This window comes from Psammomys obesus, unplaced genomic scaffold (genome assembly GCF_907164565.1).
Source record: "Psammomys obesus unplaced genomic scaffold, mPsaObe1.curated_primary_1811, whole genome shotgun sequence".
Lineage (NCBI taxonomy): Eukaryota > Metazoa > Chordata > Mammalia > Rodentia > Muridae > Psammomys > Psammomys obesus.
This window is the reverse complement of record NW_026596091.1, coordinates 7094409-7111107: the sequence shown is the minus strand read 5'-3', so window position 1 is coordinate 7111107 and position 16699 is coordinate 7094409. Positions and strand designations below refer to the sequence as shown.

At 39.2% G+C, this 16699-nt stretch overlaps 1 protein-coding gene across 4 annotated transcripts in view; it reads right to left on the bottom strand.

The window, feature by feature from the left end:
* Nucleotides 1–16699, bottom strand: part of Anks1b (ankyrin repeat and sterile alpha motif domain containing 1B) — a 1067094-nt gene that overhangs the window by 837088 nt on the left and 213307 nt on the right. For all 4 annotated transcript variants that reach the window (XM_055627859.1, XM_055627860.1, XM_055627861.1 and 1 more), the window contains exon 8: nucleotides 13892–14058. In XM_055627859.1, coding sequence (XP_055483834.1) covers nucleotides 13892–14058 — 167 coding nt within the window. The remainder of the gene's footprint in view (nucleotides 1–13891; nucleotides 14059–16699) is intronic.

Sequence of the window (16699 nt, the reverse complement as noted above, 5' to 3'; positions counted from 1 at the left end):
AGTCTCTGCAGGGGCCCCTGAGCTCAGGTGTTTTAGGTTTGTTGTTCTCCTCGTGGAGCTCCTGTCCCCTCCAGATCCTTCTCTCCCCCATCCCCTTATTCCATAAGACTCCCTGTGCTCTGCCCAGATTATCTGCTTCAATACCCTGTTGGGTGGAGCCTTTCAGGAGACCTCTATGGTAGGCTCCCGACCTGTTCCCTCTCTTCTACCACTTCTGGTGTCTATCTTGTTTGCCCTTTTGAATGAGAATTAAGCATCCTCCCTAGGGTCTTTCCTGTTGTTTAGCTTCTTTATAGACCTTCTTTAGGTCTATAGATTTTAATATGTTATCCTATAATATAAGTGAGTATATACCATGTATGTCTTTCTGCTTCTGGGTTACTTCACTCAGGATGATCTTCTCTAGTTCCATCCATTTGCCTGCAAACTTCATGATTTCCTTGTTTTTAATAGCGGAGTAGTTATTCCATTTTGTAAATGTACCACAATTTCTGTATTCATTCTTCCGTTGAGGGACATATAGGTTGTTTCCAGATTCTGGCTTTTACAAATAAAGCTGCTATGAACATAGTTGAGCAAATGTTCTTGTTGTATGATGTTGTATGATCTTTTGGGTATATGCTTAGGAGTGGTATAGCTGGATCTAGAGGTAGTACTATTCCCAATTTTCTGAGAAAGCACCAGATTGATTTCCAAAAGGTTGTACCAGTTTGTGCTTCCACCAGCAATAGAGGAATAGTCCCCTTTCTCTACATCCTCTCCAACATGTGTTGTTACTTGAGTTTTTGTCCCTGTGCTGGAGAGCTGCCTTCGAATCATAGCTTCCACAAAGAGGCAGTCTCTAGAATCTGCATAGAGGCAGTCCCAGCATGCCCCCGTACCCTCTCGCATCATTATGTGTCATTAGAACTGCTATGTTCAGTAACTATGCTTCCAAGCTTATAAACAGAACACATTTAAAAATTATGCTTAAAGACAAGGAAAAATTTTTTGAAACATTCTTTCTCATAGTTGATCTATGAATACAGAATATTTTTAATGCTTATAATTATATCTACAAAAACTCTAACTTTTCCATGTTTGTGGCCAGCATCTCAAAACTGTCAGCTTCTTCCAAAAACTAAGAGAAAATGCGGGACCCTTAAGCTTAAGGACAAAGATACAAGTGGTCACTCTGATAATGCTGTGTGCTGTGTACACTGTCTTTTCCTCTCCTACTTTTTCTTTCTTCCCGGCACGTACACACACACATATGCAATGTGTTGGTCATATAGCCTCTTGGGGGGGGGGGGGGGGGGGGTAACACCAATGGAAAGATACTTGAACAAATGCGAACATGAAGCACACCTGATTCCTGTGAGCACCGTTCTGCCTGGGTCCTCATTTGGTACTTGCATACCTCCCATAAAAGGGCACGAAGGAGCCAGTGCAAACTTTTAAGATTATGCTAAAGCTGAGAGTGAAGCCTGAGTTCAATACACAGCATTAAAAAAAAAATCATGCTGGCTTTATGCTGCTCAGCGTCTTAAGGGCTAAACTTGTGAGAGGACAAAGCCGTTCTCAAATATAACAGAATGAATGAGAAGACAGGACACCGAAAGTTAAGATAGCTGAGCAAATCAGTCATTAATTTAAAAATAGTCACTAAACCTTACCAAATGATAGCATACTGACAGGCACTTGGAAAAGATAAGAAAATTACAATGCTGTTTGTGAATTCCTTACATAATCTTTGTAGAGTTTTATTTGAAAGTGGATGGAGCAGGGAAGGGTGAGACAGGGAGAATTAAGAGAGAAATAGAACTCGAAAGGGTAACTAAATACACCATGTCATTGAAACTGAAGAAGTGTGAAGGGGAGAAGAAAGTGGGTCCCCATACCTGACTATCTATGAAATAGACACTAAAGTATGAAGTACTGAAGTATGAACAGAATACAGAAAAATTACCTAAGAAATTAATTAAAAATAATCCACCCCCAGACACTGATTCAGAAGGCTTGTCGTGAGAAAGACTTTCTAAAAACACTATTCCAGATGAGAGACAAGCAGATAATAAGGAAGAAGAGTATATTTTAATAGGAAACAATGAGAAACTAAGACAGATGGGAAAGTCAGCTAAAATGTGGGGGAGCATTCGATGACACATAGAAAAACACACATAAACGGCTGAATAGCTAAAGCATAAATAATAAAGTTATTTGTTCCTCTGTGGCGGGAACCTCTGTGAGGTACTCTTAATGATTTGCCTTTATTTTCAGAATAAACCTGTAAATTGTTGTTAAGATTGCACTTTGAGATAAAGAACAGCTGATGGCAAGGGAAATCTTCATCGAAAGAATTAAGAGTCATTCCCTTGATTCCCTGCCTTTTTTTTTTTTTTTTTTTTTTTTTTTGGCCCTGCCCATCTTGCAGACAGAGTAAATTTTGGATAGAAGTTTTTGTGAGTGTTTTTGTGAGTTGGTATTCCCTTCCCTCCACTAGGAGTCCTGTCTAGTTAGAGGGTGGCCTCTTAAGTCTGCATGACCCTGTTACTATGTGTCTCAGCTAGAGTCACCCTCACACCCTCCCAGGAGCCTACCCTGTCATAGGTCTCCAGCTTGTCACAGAGAAAGCAGAGATTGAGGGAATGTCCAACCAATGGCTGACCCAACCTGAGACTCACCCATGAGAGACAGCCAACCCCTGACATGATTAACCATACTCTGCTATGCTTGCAGTTGAGAGCCTAGGATAGCTGCTTGCTGAGTACCTCCACCTAGCACCTGATGGAAACAGATGCAGAGACTCGCAGCCAAACATTGGGTGGAGCACAGAGAGCCTTGTGGAAGAGTAGGGGGAAGGACAGAAGGACCCAGAGGGACAGGAGATCCACAGGAAGACAACCAGAGCCAAGTAACCAGAGCCCAGAGGCACCTGTGCAGACTGAAGCACCAATCAAGGACCATGCATGGACTAGGCCTAGGCCCCCCACACAGATGTAGCCAAAAAGCAGCTCAGTCCTCATATGGGCACCCTAGTAAAGGCAATGGGGGCTGACTCTGACATGGACTATGTGGCCTGCTTTTTGATCATTTTCCCCTGGCGGAGCTATCTCACCAGGCCACAGGGGAAGAAGATGCACTTAGTACTGATGCGACTTGATGTGCTGGGATGGGCAGGTAGTGGGCACTCCCCTTCTCTGGAAAGCAGGGGAGGGAAGATAGGGGATACAGGGAAGAAGCTGGGACCAGGATGAGAGGAAAGAAATGGCTGTGACTGGGCTGTAAAATTAATAAATTTCAAATTAAAAAAAGAATTAAGAGTCAAACAAAAGCCTCACTGAATTCGAGTTCTTGCTTTCTGTGTTACAAATGCAACTTAAGTCATAAATACATATTATTAGAAAAAAAATAATGCAGGGGCCTCGGGAGCCTAGCGATCACAGCAGCATACCAGATAGCAGAGACAGGAAAGCGGCATCAGCTATGCAAGAGTAAGCTTGCAGATCAAGGCCAAAGGAGGAGTCCTGAAATGCATTGAGTTCTGCAACAACGTGTGGGCGACAGGAGCAGGAATGACCTGATCCATCTGTCCTGAAAGTAGGTGGTGTCCACTCCGCTGACACACATTTTTTTCTGGTTCACTCTCATTAGAGCCTTTTATTTCCTGCCAGCATTATTTTCTTGACAAGTCATCTGAATAAATTAAGCATTTGATCCTCCTTATTAATTAGTTGACAGCATGAACAGAAAGCTGGTGACTAAGTGGAACTGTTATAAAAATATAAGCTCGTGGTTTTCAACCTGTAGGTCATGATCCTATGGGCAGGCATCTACTGATCTTTTCACAGGGGTCACCTAAGACTGTTGGAAAACATAGATATTTACATTTATGATTCATAATGGTAGCAAATTACAGGTATGAAGTAACAATGAAAATAATTTTATGATTGGGGATCGCCACTACATGAAGAATTGTATTAAAGGGTCACAGCATTAGATAGCTTGAGAACCACTGGTGCAGACTATGAAAACTTTTGAGATTCTAAAGAATACATGAAGAACAGGTATGGTATTGACAGAGCAGGGGCTATCTATCTCCGACTCTGTTGCTTGCCTTTGGGCTCCTTTCCTCCCACTGGGTTGCCGCATCTAGCCTTAATAGGAGAGGACATGGCTAGTCTTACTGCTGTTTGATATCCATGGGAGGCCTGTCCTTTCTGAAGAGAAACAGAGTAGGTGTGGGAGGAGAGAAGGGAGGTAGGAGGCAGGGAGAGGGAGGGGAGGGGGAGGGGAAACTACAGTCAGCATGTAAATTAATTAATTAAAAAATACATATGATAGAAATAAGAACTCCAGCAAAGTTAGTGATGATAGCAGTTACCTTGGTTTTTTTAATTTTTTTTATTTATTATTCATTACAATTTATTTACTTTGTATCCCTGATGTGGCCCCCTCCCTCGTCTCCTCCCAATCCCACCCTCCCTCCCTCTTCTCCCCCATTCCCCTCTCCTAGTTCACTGATAGGGTAGGTCCTCTTCTCCTTCCATCTGACTCTAGCCTATCAGGTCTCATCAGGAATGTCTGCCTCTGTCCCCTAGCAAGGCTGTACCCCCCAGGGGGAGGTGATCAGAGAGCCTGCCACTGAGTTCATGTTTGATTTAGTTTGGGTTGGGTCTTATTTTTTTGTTTTTTAGAGACAGGGTTTCCCTGTGTAGCCCTGGCTGTCTTGAACTCATTCTGCAAACTAAGCATGCCTCTGCCTGGGATTAAAGGCTGCCGCCAACACCACCAAGTTGATAACAGTTACTTTTATAAATCTAAGCCTGGATTGAACCACACCACACAGTCAATCCCAAGTCATCAGCTGTTATTTGCTGAGTGAATTCCAATATTCTTTAGTCATAGATTAAATGGTCTTATAATAAAATGTGTTAGAAGCGTGAGCAATTTCATCAATTTCTCTGGGTTGTCAGTCTACTATTCTATTGAAATTAATTTATTCTTCAAGGTGAAAATCATTTCCCTGGACAGGGTAGTAAGTGATTATCCCAGGGATGGCACTTGAGCTCAGGCTTGGTTCAGATTTCCTTCCATGTCAGGCAGTGAAATGAGAGTCTCTCATAATGGCCAGCTGTCAGAGACCTTCACCCCAAAACCACACCAAGAATTCCCCAACATGCACCTCGAACTCGAATTACATATAGAGTGGGTTCCAGCAAATGAACAAATAAAGTAGCTTAGCATGATCAAAAACTAGTATAGTCATTATCCAAAAGGTGCAATTAGAAAAGGGTTCAATTACTACTAAACTTTCAAGAAAACGTTACAATTATTGCAAGGGCAGAAAGTATTGTTTTTTTTTCAGGAATATCATAATAGCTGAATTATTCTATGGGGACAAACATTAGAAGTATTTTGGGGAGGTTTGCTGCCTTTGGATACCTTAATAGAGTGTTCATAATATTCAGAGATAGTTTAGCACCAGACGTTTTACAAGCAAGACTGGGTAGGCATGGTGCCTTGTCCCTGTGGTCCAGCACACAGGAGGGTGGGGTAGGAGAACGGCTATGAGTTTGGGACCAGCCTAGGCTTCAGAATGAGGAAGAACATACACACAATAATACAATGAGATGTGAAAAATCACTCAGGTCAGGGAGAAAAATCAGGATAATGATTAGCTGAAAAATGCTTCAAAAACAGCACAAAATGGTAGGAAATAACTGAGACTAGACTGAGGAACTTGAAATTAGCACTACAAATCAAGCATTTTTATATTCTTAGAGTAATTGGTATGTTATTAAGAATTAAATAAAATATTATAATACAAGGTTCATTGAGTTATATACAATTATATAAATGACATGGCCTAAGATACTGATGATTTTATATTGTAAAGAGGCCAATGATATAATTTAACTGAGTGTTTCATTTTACTTCTAACACAAACTTGCAAGCCATTCATTACTCAAAAAAAGAACAAATTAGATTCTACTTAAAAGTTTATACCAAAATCAGATATCAAATATATTTCTTCATGCCTATAACATGTTCAGTTCAACAATGAAGCATGTGAGTGCCTATGCTAAGGACACACAATCAGATTAATAATTTCTCAGTGTTCAAGCAGCTAACAAAACAAAACCAAAACAGAACATTTGTGTATTAATAATATAACGATTATAGAACTTATATAACAGATTCCTAAATAAAACACAATAATACTTCATACAAGTGTTAGAACTAAATACAGAAGGATTGCAAAATGCATCATGAGAATGGTTTTAATATATGAGAATGATATGAAAAATAATTATAAATAGATAAAACAATGTGAACACAGAAGTAAAAGCAAGCATGATTCAGAGTGGTGCATTTTACTGAAACATTGCACTTATGTAAGATATTTCTGGGAGATCAGATGAAAATGTATGCAGTAGCTAAAACTCACAGGTCTTAAATGCGTCGGTTAAAGGTTGTTGTTACGTTTTTGTAGTCAGAATCAGCACTGAGTCTGGGGAGAATGCTTGGCCACAGTGCTCTTTATGTATATCGTTCTCATTAGGCAGCAGCAGCATTCAGGAAAAGTGGAAGAGAGTGGGGAAAGACTACAAGTAAATGGGCAGGCTGAGAGGCTCCTACAGTAACTGAGGTAAGAGGGAAAGAGAGTCTGAGACCAGGAAGATGACAGGAATCAGAAGCCGGGGGTAAGTCAACTTTGAAAATACCAGGGAAAGATGGAATTCACCTAATGGTTAATCACAGGCTTGTAATACATTGGCAAAAACTTTCTGCGAGAACTACCCACCCAAGTTAAACCTCCCTCATTTTCTGCCTATACTATTGGGATTTCAGTAACTAAAATACAAGATCATATTAACTCTCACTGGATTTTACACCTTTGTTTTGAGCTAAGAAAATGCATTAAGTTTTCACATAAGTTAATTATTGTCACATATACTGTTCCTACAATGTGCAGACCTGATTATAACTTACACATTTTCCATGGCAAAACACTAAGAGTGACCCAAGAACAGAACATTTGATGCTTCAATACAGAAGTCCCACCACAAATACATGAAATAACTATTTGAAAGTCTGAACCAAATTGGCCAAAGTCTACAAAATGTAAAGATCAGGGTGGGGTGTCTTTAACAACACATAAAAAATGGTATACAGCTCTTCCATACGGCTGATAGAAGACAATGACAATATTTTCTGATAAAGAAATTACCCTTTCAAAACACCAAGTCATTCTCCGTTCGTAGACCGGCAGAACAGGCTCATAAAGCCAAGGTCACATGGTTCATAATCCATAGTCTCTGAGTGACTACACTATTCCCTCCCTAGAGAAACAGCTAGGATGTTGTGCTCCAAATGACTAAAGACAGTCTCCATGACCACAGCTAACAACAGAAGCTCTTCTCGCAGTGTTCTCCCTGAGTGTCTTCACTCAACGACACTTTGTCAAGAGACCAACACAAGAAGGACTCTGCTGGGCAAGATAAATTAGAGACAAGCCAAACATAGACCTTTTCATCAGAGACTCTATGAGAAGCAATGTGAGTATACACAACACAAGAGGAAAAACAGATCCTGCAAAAGGTGAGACCACTGTGGTGGGATCACAGAAGAATACTCTTTTCTTCAATTATCCTCCTAGAAACACCAGAGTAAAAAGTTCCTACTAAGGGAAAAGTAGGGTCATGAATTTATCATCCTGATTCTGAGTTTTCCTTTACATGTGTTATAGATTTTAATACATATATGTGCTTAATGAGGGCATTTGGAGGCATTAACACAGGACAACAGAATCTAGCTTCTATCTGTTTTAATTCCTAGAAGATCTGCTAAGAAAATCCAAAGCTGGATGACTATAAGACAACTCTGAGTCATACTTCTCGAACTTTTAGTCAAACACGAAGATATAGATTGTAGTTAGAAATTTTCTCCTGACTACCTTCTGTGTCACCACTACTTACGATTTAAGATCACTAACAAAAAGTCAATATGCATTAAAGACTGAGCTCCAGGCCTGTAAGGAGACCCCTGGACTTACATGTCAGAAACCCACAATATAAAGTTCCTCTCTCCCCTCGAACACATTAGAACACATCTGAAAGTCAGCTTCATTCCAGAAACAGAACATACACCACATGTGCTTGTGTGCATATGTGTACAGGTGGGTGTGCCCGTTCATGTGTGTGCAGGTGCCCCTATGTGAGGGGGTGCGACTGCACATACATGATGCCCATACAGAGGCCAGGGGTCAGGCTATGGCGTTACTCCTCAGGAGCTGTCCATCTTGGGGGGTGGGGGAGTCTCTCACTTAGACCTGAGGCTTGCAAAGTGGCCAAACTAGGTGAACAGTGATGCGCAGGCGCCTCCAGTCTCCGACTCCCGAGAACTGGAATTGTGGGTATACCAGCACACCTAATCTTGGTTTTCCTCACAACAGGACTGAATTCAGGTGTTCACGTTTATGTCACAGAACTTTCCCAACTGAGCCACATCCCCAGGATCCGCACTTGGCTTTTAGACAATCCAATCAGATGCTCACCCTCAGAACCTGACATTTGATTGAAGATTCCGCAGTAGAACTGTAAGTGAAATTCTAGACATGATGCATGCTGGGTAGCAACACTACACAGACCATGCCAGCACATCCCTGGACAGACGGGGACACTGGATGCTACTAGGTCCAGATTTTCCCTCAGGAGAAAAGAAAGGAATAAAACATTTCATCCTTCAGCTGTCTTATCTACTGCTGTTTATCATAGGCAAATAATGCTTTTCCTGTTTAAATCTAAGAGAAGTATTTGTCTGATTCAATCTGCCATAATCTATATATTACATCAGAATTCCTACAGCCTAGCATGCTCACATTTAAGAACTATGCATATTGTTTAGATAAATGAAGAGAATAAATGAAAATGGGACTTAGGAAAATAAATGAAAGCAATAGAAGAATTTTTAGATCACTTTATAGCCTTTCAAAAACATAAACTTCATGAGTCAGTAACAAACATGATATTTCTTTAAAATTCATATCCTAGATTATATAATCTTCTGATTCAACTTGGAAAAATGCTCTCATGTACATACTGTAAGAGCATTCAGAACAGATTAGCAGTAGAATTAAAATGCAGGCAAAGTAAAATATAATTTTAACTTGAGCTGGTCTTCAAACATAAACCCCTAAGATTAATAATAATAGGGAACACTTTTAATTCATTTACAATAGTGAAATTATTTGAATAAAATCTAACATCTCTGATTCAAAAACTAAATGTTCTTACATAACAGAGCTGATTTTTGTGACTTAAATTCCTGAGTCAGAGTGCCCTCTATTGGAAGAAAATAGGAAATGAAGGTTGCATTGAACAAAGAATAACAGCTGAAATAATCCCGAGTTCAAGCTTTATCACTAATGCATAAAATACATTTATGAATGATATGAAGTCTGGGGACATATTTTTCTTTTATTCTTTAATTCCATAATTACTTTTAAACTTACTCATAGTACTGAATGAACAAGCCAATTATTTTGGAGCCTCTAAAACTAAATCACATTCAAATTGGTTGCTCGTCATAGTGCTAGAACTATAAATAACAAACACAACTGGTTTGCTATATTTAAAGCTTTGATACGGTACAAAAATACTGTAAGTCTGGACTGTTGTCAGAGTATAATTTGAATTGTTTCTCATTCTCAACTAAAAAACCTTCCTGGTAAGAACAAAGTTTGTCCCTTCCTGATACATATACTGATATACCAAGCCCTGCTGAGAATAAAGTTAAAAAGTTTTGGAGGTTTCCAGCTGATGAGCTCACAGCCATCAGGGGTGGAATGAGACCTACAAGGAAGACCAACTGAGAGCTGGCTTTTTCTCTCTGTCCTCTGTCCTGTGTGGAAACAATGTAACTACGACAGCCCCCTACAAACCGGAAGGCAGGCTCTTAGCAGATGCCAGCTTTCCTGCACTCTCCAGAACTGTGGCGAATAATGTTTGTCTTCAAGCTACACAATGTATACTAACTTGTTGAAGAGGATATTCCCACGATCTAGAACTTAAACAAAAACGATTATTCTAGAGAACTGAAGAAGTTAGCAAAATTTGTTCTAGTTCCAAAAAAAGTCACAACTGTTTGGTGTTACTAGGACCTAAGTCTGAATTGGCTTATAAAGGTCCAGTCAGGATTTCCTTTCACTAGATCTACTTTATGCCTGTTAGAATACTGTAGGGGACATCTTTAAAACAAAACAAAAAACAAAACAAAACAAAAAAATGCTCAGAGCCACTATTTTTTTTCCTAACAGGGTCTTAACTCTCTAGCCATGGCTGGCCTCAACTTTGAAATAAATCCCAGGATGGCTTTAACTTATGATTCTCCTGCTTCAGCACCCTATGTGCTGGCATTAACAGATTTGTACCATCCTCTCCAGTTTTTGACTTGGGATTTTTGACTTAGGAAGTATGGTACTTGACATATCAGGACTTAGTTTTAAAAGCCCTCCGTGGTTACTCTAAGCCAAAGCCATTGATGAGAATCATTGTCAATCCCATTACATGAAACAATCCGCCACCTTTGTCTTCCAAAACATCACTTTCCATGAACTCCCCGAGTTTGCTCTCCTGATCTGCCTTTGTTCTCTGTTGATACAGGGAGTGACTTATGCACCACAGCGGTGGCTTCAAAGCCAGGATATGAACCGAGGCATCCTGGCTGTATGCACTTGGGAAAGTTCCTCAAAGCTTTCTGAGCCTTCACTCTCATATCTGTAAAACGGGATCAATAATAGTGTCGAGCTCAGAGACACTATCATCAGTTAATGGGTGTTAGTTTGTATCATTACTCATCGAACTTTTGTTACCATCACAGTAAACCGCTCTTTCTGAGTTATACACGGATTCTGACCTCTGCTTTCACACACTATTTCTTCAGGCTGTAATATCTCTTTTATTCATTCATTTCAAGGCCTATGTGCGAGGTGCATCTCCCCCCTTTCTCCAGGACCCGTTTTAGTCTTAACCTACACCATGGGCGCCTACATTGAACACCTGTCGATCTCTGATCTCTCCCTTCTTAAAGTTTCTTTGGCCACATGGTAACTTACTCTAAGAAATGCAGCTGAGAATTTAAACTACAGTTCTTAGTTTAATCAATGGCTCTCAGCCTTCCTAATGCTGTGGCCCTTTGATACAGTTCCTCATGTTGTGGTGATCCCCCCCCAGCCATAAAATTTATTGTTGCTACTTCCTACTGTAATGTTGGTACAGCTATGAAGCATGATGTAAATATTTTGGAGATACAGGTTTGCCAGGGGGGCAAGGTTAGGAACCTCTGGTTTAAATCCTCAGGCTGGCACATACTAGCGGAGTCATCTCCTAAATTTATAATTCCATTGTCAGGACTGCTTAGTGGCTTAAATCATAAAAAGCATTAGAATAGGATATAGCATTTACCTATTACATAAAAATCCATAACATACGTATTTGATTTATATGTTAGTCTTGTCTACAAACAAAAATTGAAGTCTACTTGGGATGGTAGTTTTGAACTCTTTGAAGTCAACTATGCTTTTGCATATTACATCTATATACCTATAACTTTAAACACGGCAATGACTTCCTATGATAGGCAACCACAAAGCACTTTATTAAGCTGCTTGTATAATGAGAAAACAATTCATAGTAACACTCAAGGAAAAGCACTCCAACAAATGGAAACAAATATTAGACAGAACAGAATGAATACAAATAAAATGTAGGCTATAGAAAAGGTCAATGTAACCAAATTACTTTTTTTTAATGTAATGACAAGTTTCTATCAGATTCATTCTCTAAAAGGCCAACGATGTCTTTTATCTGCCCCAAATCCTTTATGTCTTTCTCATTTCCTAAAGAATAAATACCAAAATTCTTAGCCTGCTATTCAGACCACCCACCACCTAACCTCATTCATCCTTCCAGTATTATTTTTCATCCTATATATACTGCCTATATATCCTTGATCCTCTATATATCGCCTGCTATGCTACCTCATATAACCTTTGGTATTTTTGCATGACAGTGGTTTCAAAAAATACTACTGTAATGGTTTGTCACTAGAACAAAGAGTGTAGGGATATCTCAACTAAGCTTTGAAAGACATAAGTTCAACTTATGAGTGTTAATTTCTGCCTTGCCACCACCACAGTGCGGTGTCCAGTTAATGAAATGAAGTAGCCACCCTTTCCAAAACGCCATCCTACCTCGCTCGCCTTCCATGGCCCCCAAAATGTATAAGCTATTGTCACGCTTTACAAGCAGAACACAGACCCTAGGCACACAAGATACACAGTGAAAGGAAAGCAGTTGGGGTTCTGCTCTACAGTGTCTGTATTTCCCTAATTCTGAATTTCTTGAATTCATGTGTAGTAAACCTCTCATGGTTCACATATGTAATACTGAGGAACAGAGAGAGAGAGAGAGAGAGAGAGAGAGAGAGAGAGAGAGAGGACATATTAGGAATGCTTTTTCAAGTTTGTTTTCAAATACATTAAGAAAAAAATTCAGAAACCAGTGACCCAGAAAATTAGAGCTTTGTGTAAGTCTATTGTTTAGAAAGAGGGAGCTAGAATTTGCCAATTAATAAAACTTTCAGGGATGGATGTAAAAATCCATGCATCATTGTTAGTTACGTGGTACAACTGTGTTTAAAGTTCTAAGCGTCTTTGTAGAAGATGTTAAGCTTCAATAACTTGTTCTCTGCAGATAACTCATACCTGATTTAGATATTTAAAAGAAATCTTTATGCTGACTACTATAAAGATCTCACTAACAAAAGATTTTTATCTTGTAAAACCTGGAAGCTTTGGTTTAATGCATATATAATTATCCAAGCCATTCGTATTGGAACCAGAGAAAGGGCAATAGTGTGACACTGCAGGAAAAAAATTGGAACAACAAAAAGTAGGCCGAGGAGGTAAGTTTAGCCGTTGAACTAGGCCAGCAGGTGCTTTGTGAAAAAACAGTGTCACGCTTCACTTTAAGGAACTAAATGAAGAGCGTGCTCCCAAAATGGACAGGTACCATACTTAGAAAATTTTTTGAGTTTTCAAAATAATATGACATACTAATTGCAATCTACTCTATTATATGCTCTCGGGTAAAGCGCAACACTTTAAGTCTTAAAAGTAAGCAAATAGTTTATATCAAAAACAGTCTGTTTCCCTTATTACCTCTATAACACGAATCCTTCCTTCATAGATCAAAGGTAGGTTTATAGCTCATAACTTAAAACTGATTAATTACAATTTTCTTGCTGTTGTTGATATGAAAATCCACAGTGAACAAGAATATCTAACTCATAGTTTAGATTCTGAGGTCACAAATGACGTGGACATCTAATATTACGGAAACATGAAAACTGGGATGTCCCACCATGATTGTTGTAGTAACTGAAGATTTTTACACATGGTTTGACCCTATCTTTGTTTATAAGAAGGACTTATAGAGAATTCAGGAAGGACAGACAAAAGAAATGTTTTCTTTTTCAGGAGTTGAGATAATTATGCTCAGTTAAATGAAAGATTCTCCACATTCAAAGAATCTGCAGCTTCCATGTCACAAGAGACACTCTAACACTAGTGACACTATCAGAAAATATTAGTATTTTTTTCCAGAAGAACAGCACATTAATCAAGTGCTCTAACCCCTGAGGAACACCCTCAGTCCTTAGCCAGCAATCCTTCCCCTGAGCATGCTGCAGAGTGAGCAACCCAATGAACAGCAGAGAGAGACTAGGAGGGACACAGGCATTTGACCATAGCTGAATCTAATAACCTAATAAATCAACAAATCCAGGCCATGCGGGCACGCACTGAACTGGAAAGACAGACGCAGTGTCTTCATCCCCCCTTACTTACTACACTCTGGCTTCCATTTTTCCCAAGTTCTTCCTCTGAAATCTTGCTCAAATTATCTAAGTAGTGGCCTGAAAGCGTGTGGCACAAATCTTCAAAGGAATAATCCTTTTCTTGGCAGAGTTTTATTTCATCCAGAAGCTTTGATAGTTCTCCAGTGACAGTTTCACCTACAAGAAAACAATTTTTTTCAGATGTTGCAAGAAATACTATTGCTAAAGTGTAATGCTTAATAAACGAGATTACTGTGCTGACAAAAGACAAAACACAAGTAGTTAGAAACATCTGCCAGAGCGAGGTGCGAAGCACAATTAACGTGAACACACTAATGAACAGAGGAGGCTCAAAACGTGACTGTAGCTATTCCGTCAAACTAGAAAGCAGTATTGAAAGTTGAGCTACAAACAGTAACTAGTTTCCACAGCTTCATTTATTACAGGAATTGAGGTTTTTTTTGTGGCAGCATGTCAATCGAACTCAGGGCCTCACAATGAGAGGCCAGAGCATGACCACTGACAGTCACTGGGGATTTTTTTTTTTTCATTTTTTAATTGGCATTTCACTTCACTGACAGAATCCAATGACCCATCAACAGCTTCAAATAATGGTGGATAGTTATTTCCTATTTTCAATGAACATAAATTTTGTTAACTTCTTTAAAGAAATAATTATACATACAGATAATCAGAAATGTGATAAGGAGAAAAACAGAAGGAATAGATAATTTTATCACCTGTCAAAACATAAATATTTTATAGTAAATATGAATTTTCTCTTGACAGCTTCAGAAAAGTACTTGGTACTTATAATCCACTCTGAAAATTAATTCCAGCAATTACGTTATAAATGTTGGTGGTTTTATTATGAATTAAAATTTTATTTAAGATGAGGAAACCATAGATTTTGACTTTATGTCTGGGTTTCTTTCTACAATGACCTATGTATCTGTATCATGTTTTTATGACAGTACATCTTTTTTATTATTGTCACTTCCCAGCAATAATGCCAGAAACCTACAACAGAAAAGGTAGTCTTTTCAATAGAGGATGCTAGATTACTGGATATTTGTGTATAGAGGAATTATAATTGATTTTATTTCACACTATATGCATTCAGCTGAAAATTCATCAAGACTTTAATGAGGGAGATCATAAAACCCTCAGGAAAAATCATAAAGCTTCCTGACCTTGGTCTGAAAAATAGCTTTTACAGGGACCAAAATCATAGGACAATAAATCAAGGTAGGTAAGTGATGTTTTACCAAGCTAGAAAGCCTTCTGTAGATCAAAGAAACAATCCACAGAGTAAAAGCAGCTTATCAAATGGAAGAAAATATTTATAAATAATAGATCTGATAAGGGGTTAGTGTTCAAAATATATAAAGAACTCAACTCAATAACCAAACAAAATCAAATGACTTAAATTGGCAAATGGACAAAGCACCTAAACTTTCATTTCTCCAAAAAGAAATACAATTGGCCGACAGATACATAAAAACTATGTGCAACATTATTGACAGTTACAGAGCTAGGAATTAAAACCACAAAGAGATCTGTGTCTCGGGTTATTACCAACATGATGATGGAAAGCAAGTGCTGGTGAGGCTCTGGGGAAGAACATCTTGTAAACTGTTGTGGAAATGTAAAAAACTACGTGAGAGTTCTTTAGCACCAACAACCGACTTTCAACGTTTACCTCAGGTAAATAAAATCAATATCTTGAATAGAAACATGTGTAGCCCCCATTTTAACTGAAATCCTATTTAGGATGGCTAACTATGAGGAAGAAGTAAGAGTCCATTGTTGCAGGGATAAATAGGAAAAGATACAAATGGATAATAGACCATTATGAACACTTATAAGAAGGGCGCCCTTTCTTTCAGAAAACGCTATAAAACTAAAGGTCATTTTGCTGTGTAAAATGAAGCTGAAATAAACAAATACTGCATGATCCCTCTTATGTGTGCAATAGAAAACGGTTAACATAAAAAGGCAGACAATGGAATTGTGGTTAGCACAGGCTCCAGCAGGAAGGAAATGGTGGACACAGTGATTAAAGGGTTCATGGTTTCAGTAAGGAGAGAATGAATAAACTCAGGAAATGTAATGTACAGTGCAGTGAATACGGTTAAAAATCTGTGCTGTACAGAGGTCTTTTCTGAGACGGATACTCCAACCAAGGACCATGCATGGAGATAACCTAGAACCCCTGAACAGTTGTAGCCCATGGCAGCTCAGCGTCCAAGTGGGTTCCTAATAAGGGGAACAGGGTCTGTCTCTGACATGAACTCAGTGGCTGGCTCTTTCATCACCTCCCCCTGAGGGGGAGCAGCCTTACCAGGCCACAGAGGAAGACATTGCAGCCACTCCTGATGAGACCTGATAGGTGAGGGTCCCCTATCAGTGGACTTGGAAAGGGGCAGGGAGGAGATGAGGGAGGGTGGTTTTGGGAGGGATGAGGATGGGGGCTACAGCTCGGATACAAAGTGAATAAACTGTAATTAATATAAAAAAAGAAAAGAAAAAAATCTGTGTTGTATGCTTGAATTCTCTGAGACATTTGATACTGTTTCACCACTAAAAAGTTGTGATTATGCAAGGTGAAACATTTGTTAAGTAGTTTGGATGTTGCCAATATAAGACTTGTCAAATATACCTCACAAAGCTAGAGAAAAATATCAAGTTCAGCAGAGATTGCTAACATTTTGCTCACTGCCCTGTCAGTGCGTGTCCAATCCCTACATCAGTGCCATGAGCAAAATCCTGTGTCAGCGCGTGTGGAATCCCCGTGTCAGCGCGTGTGGAATCCCCG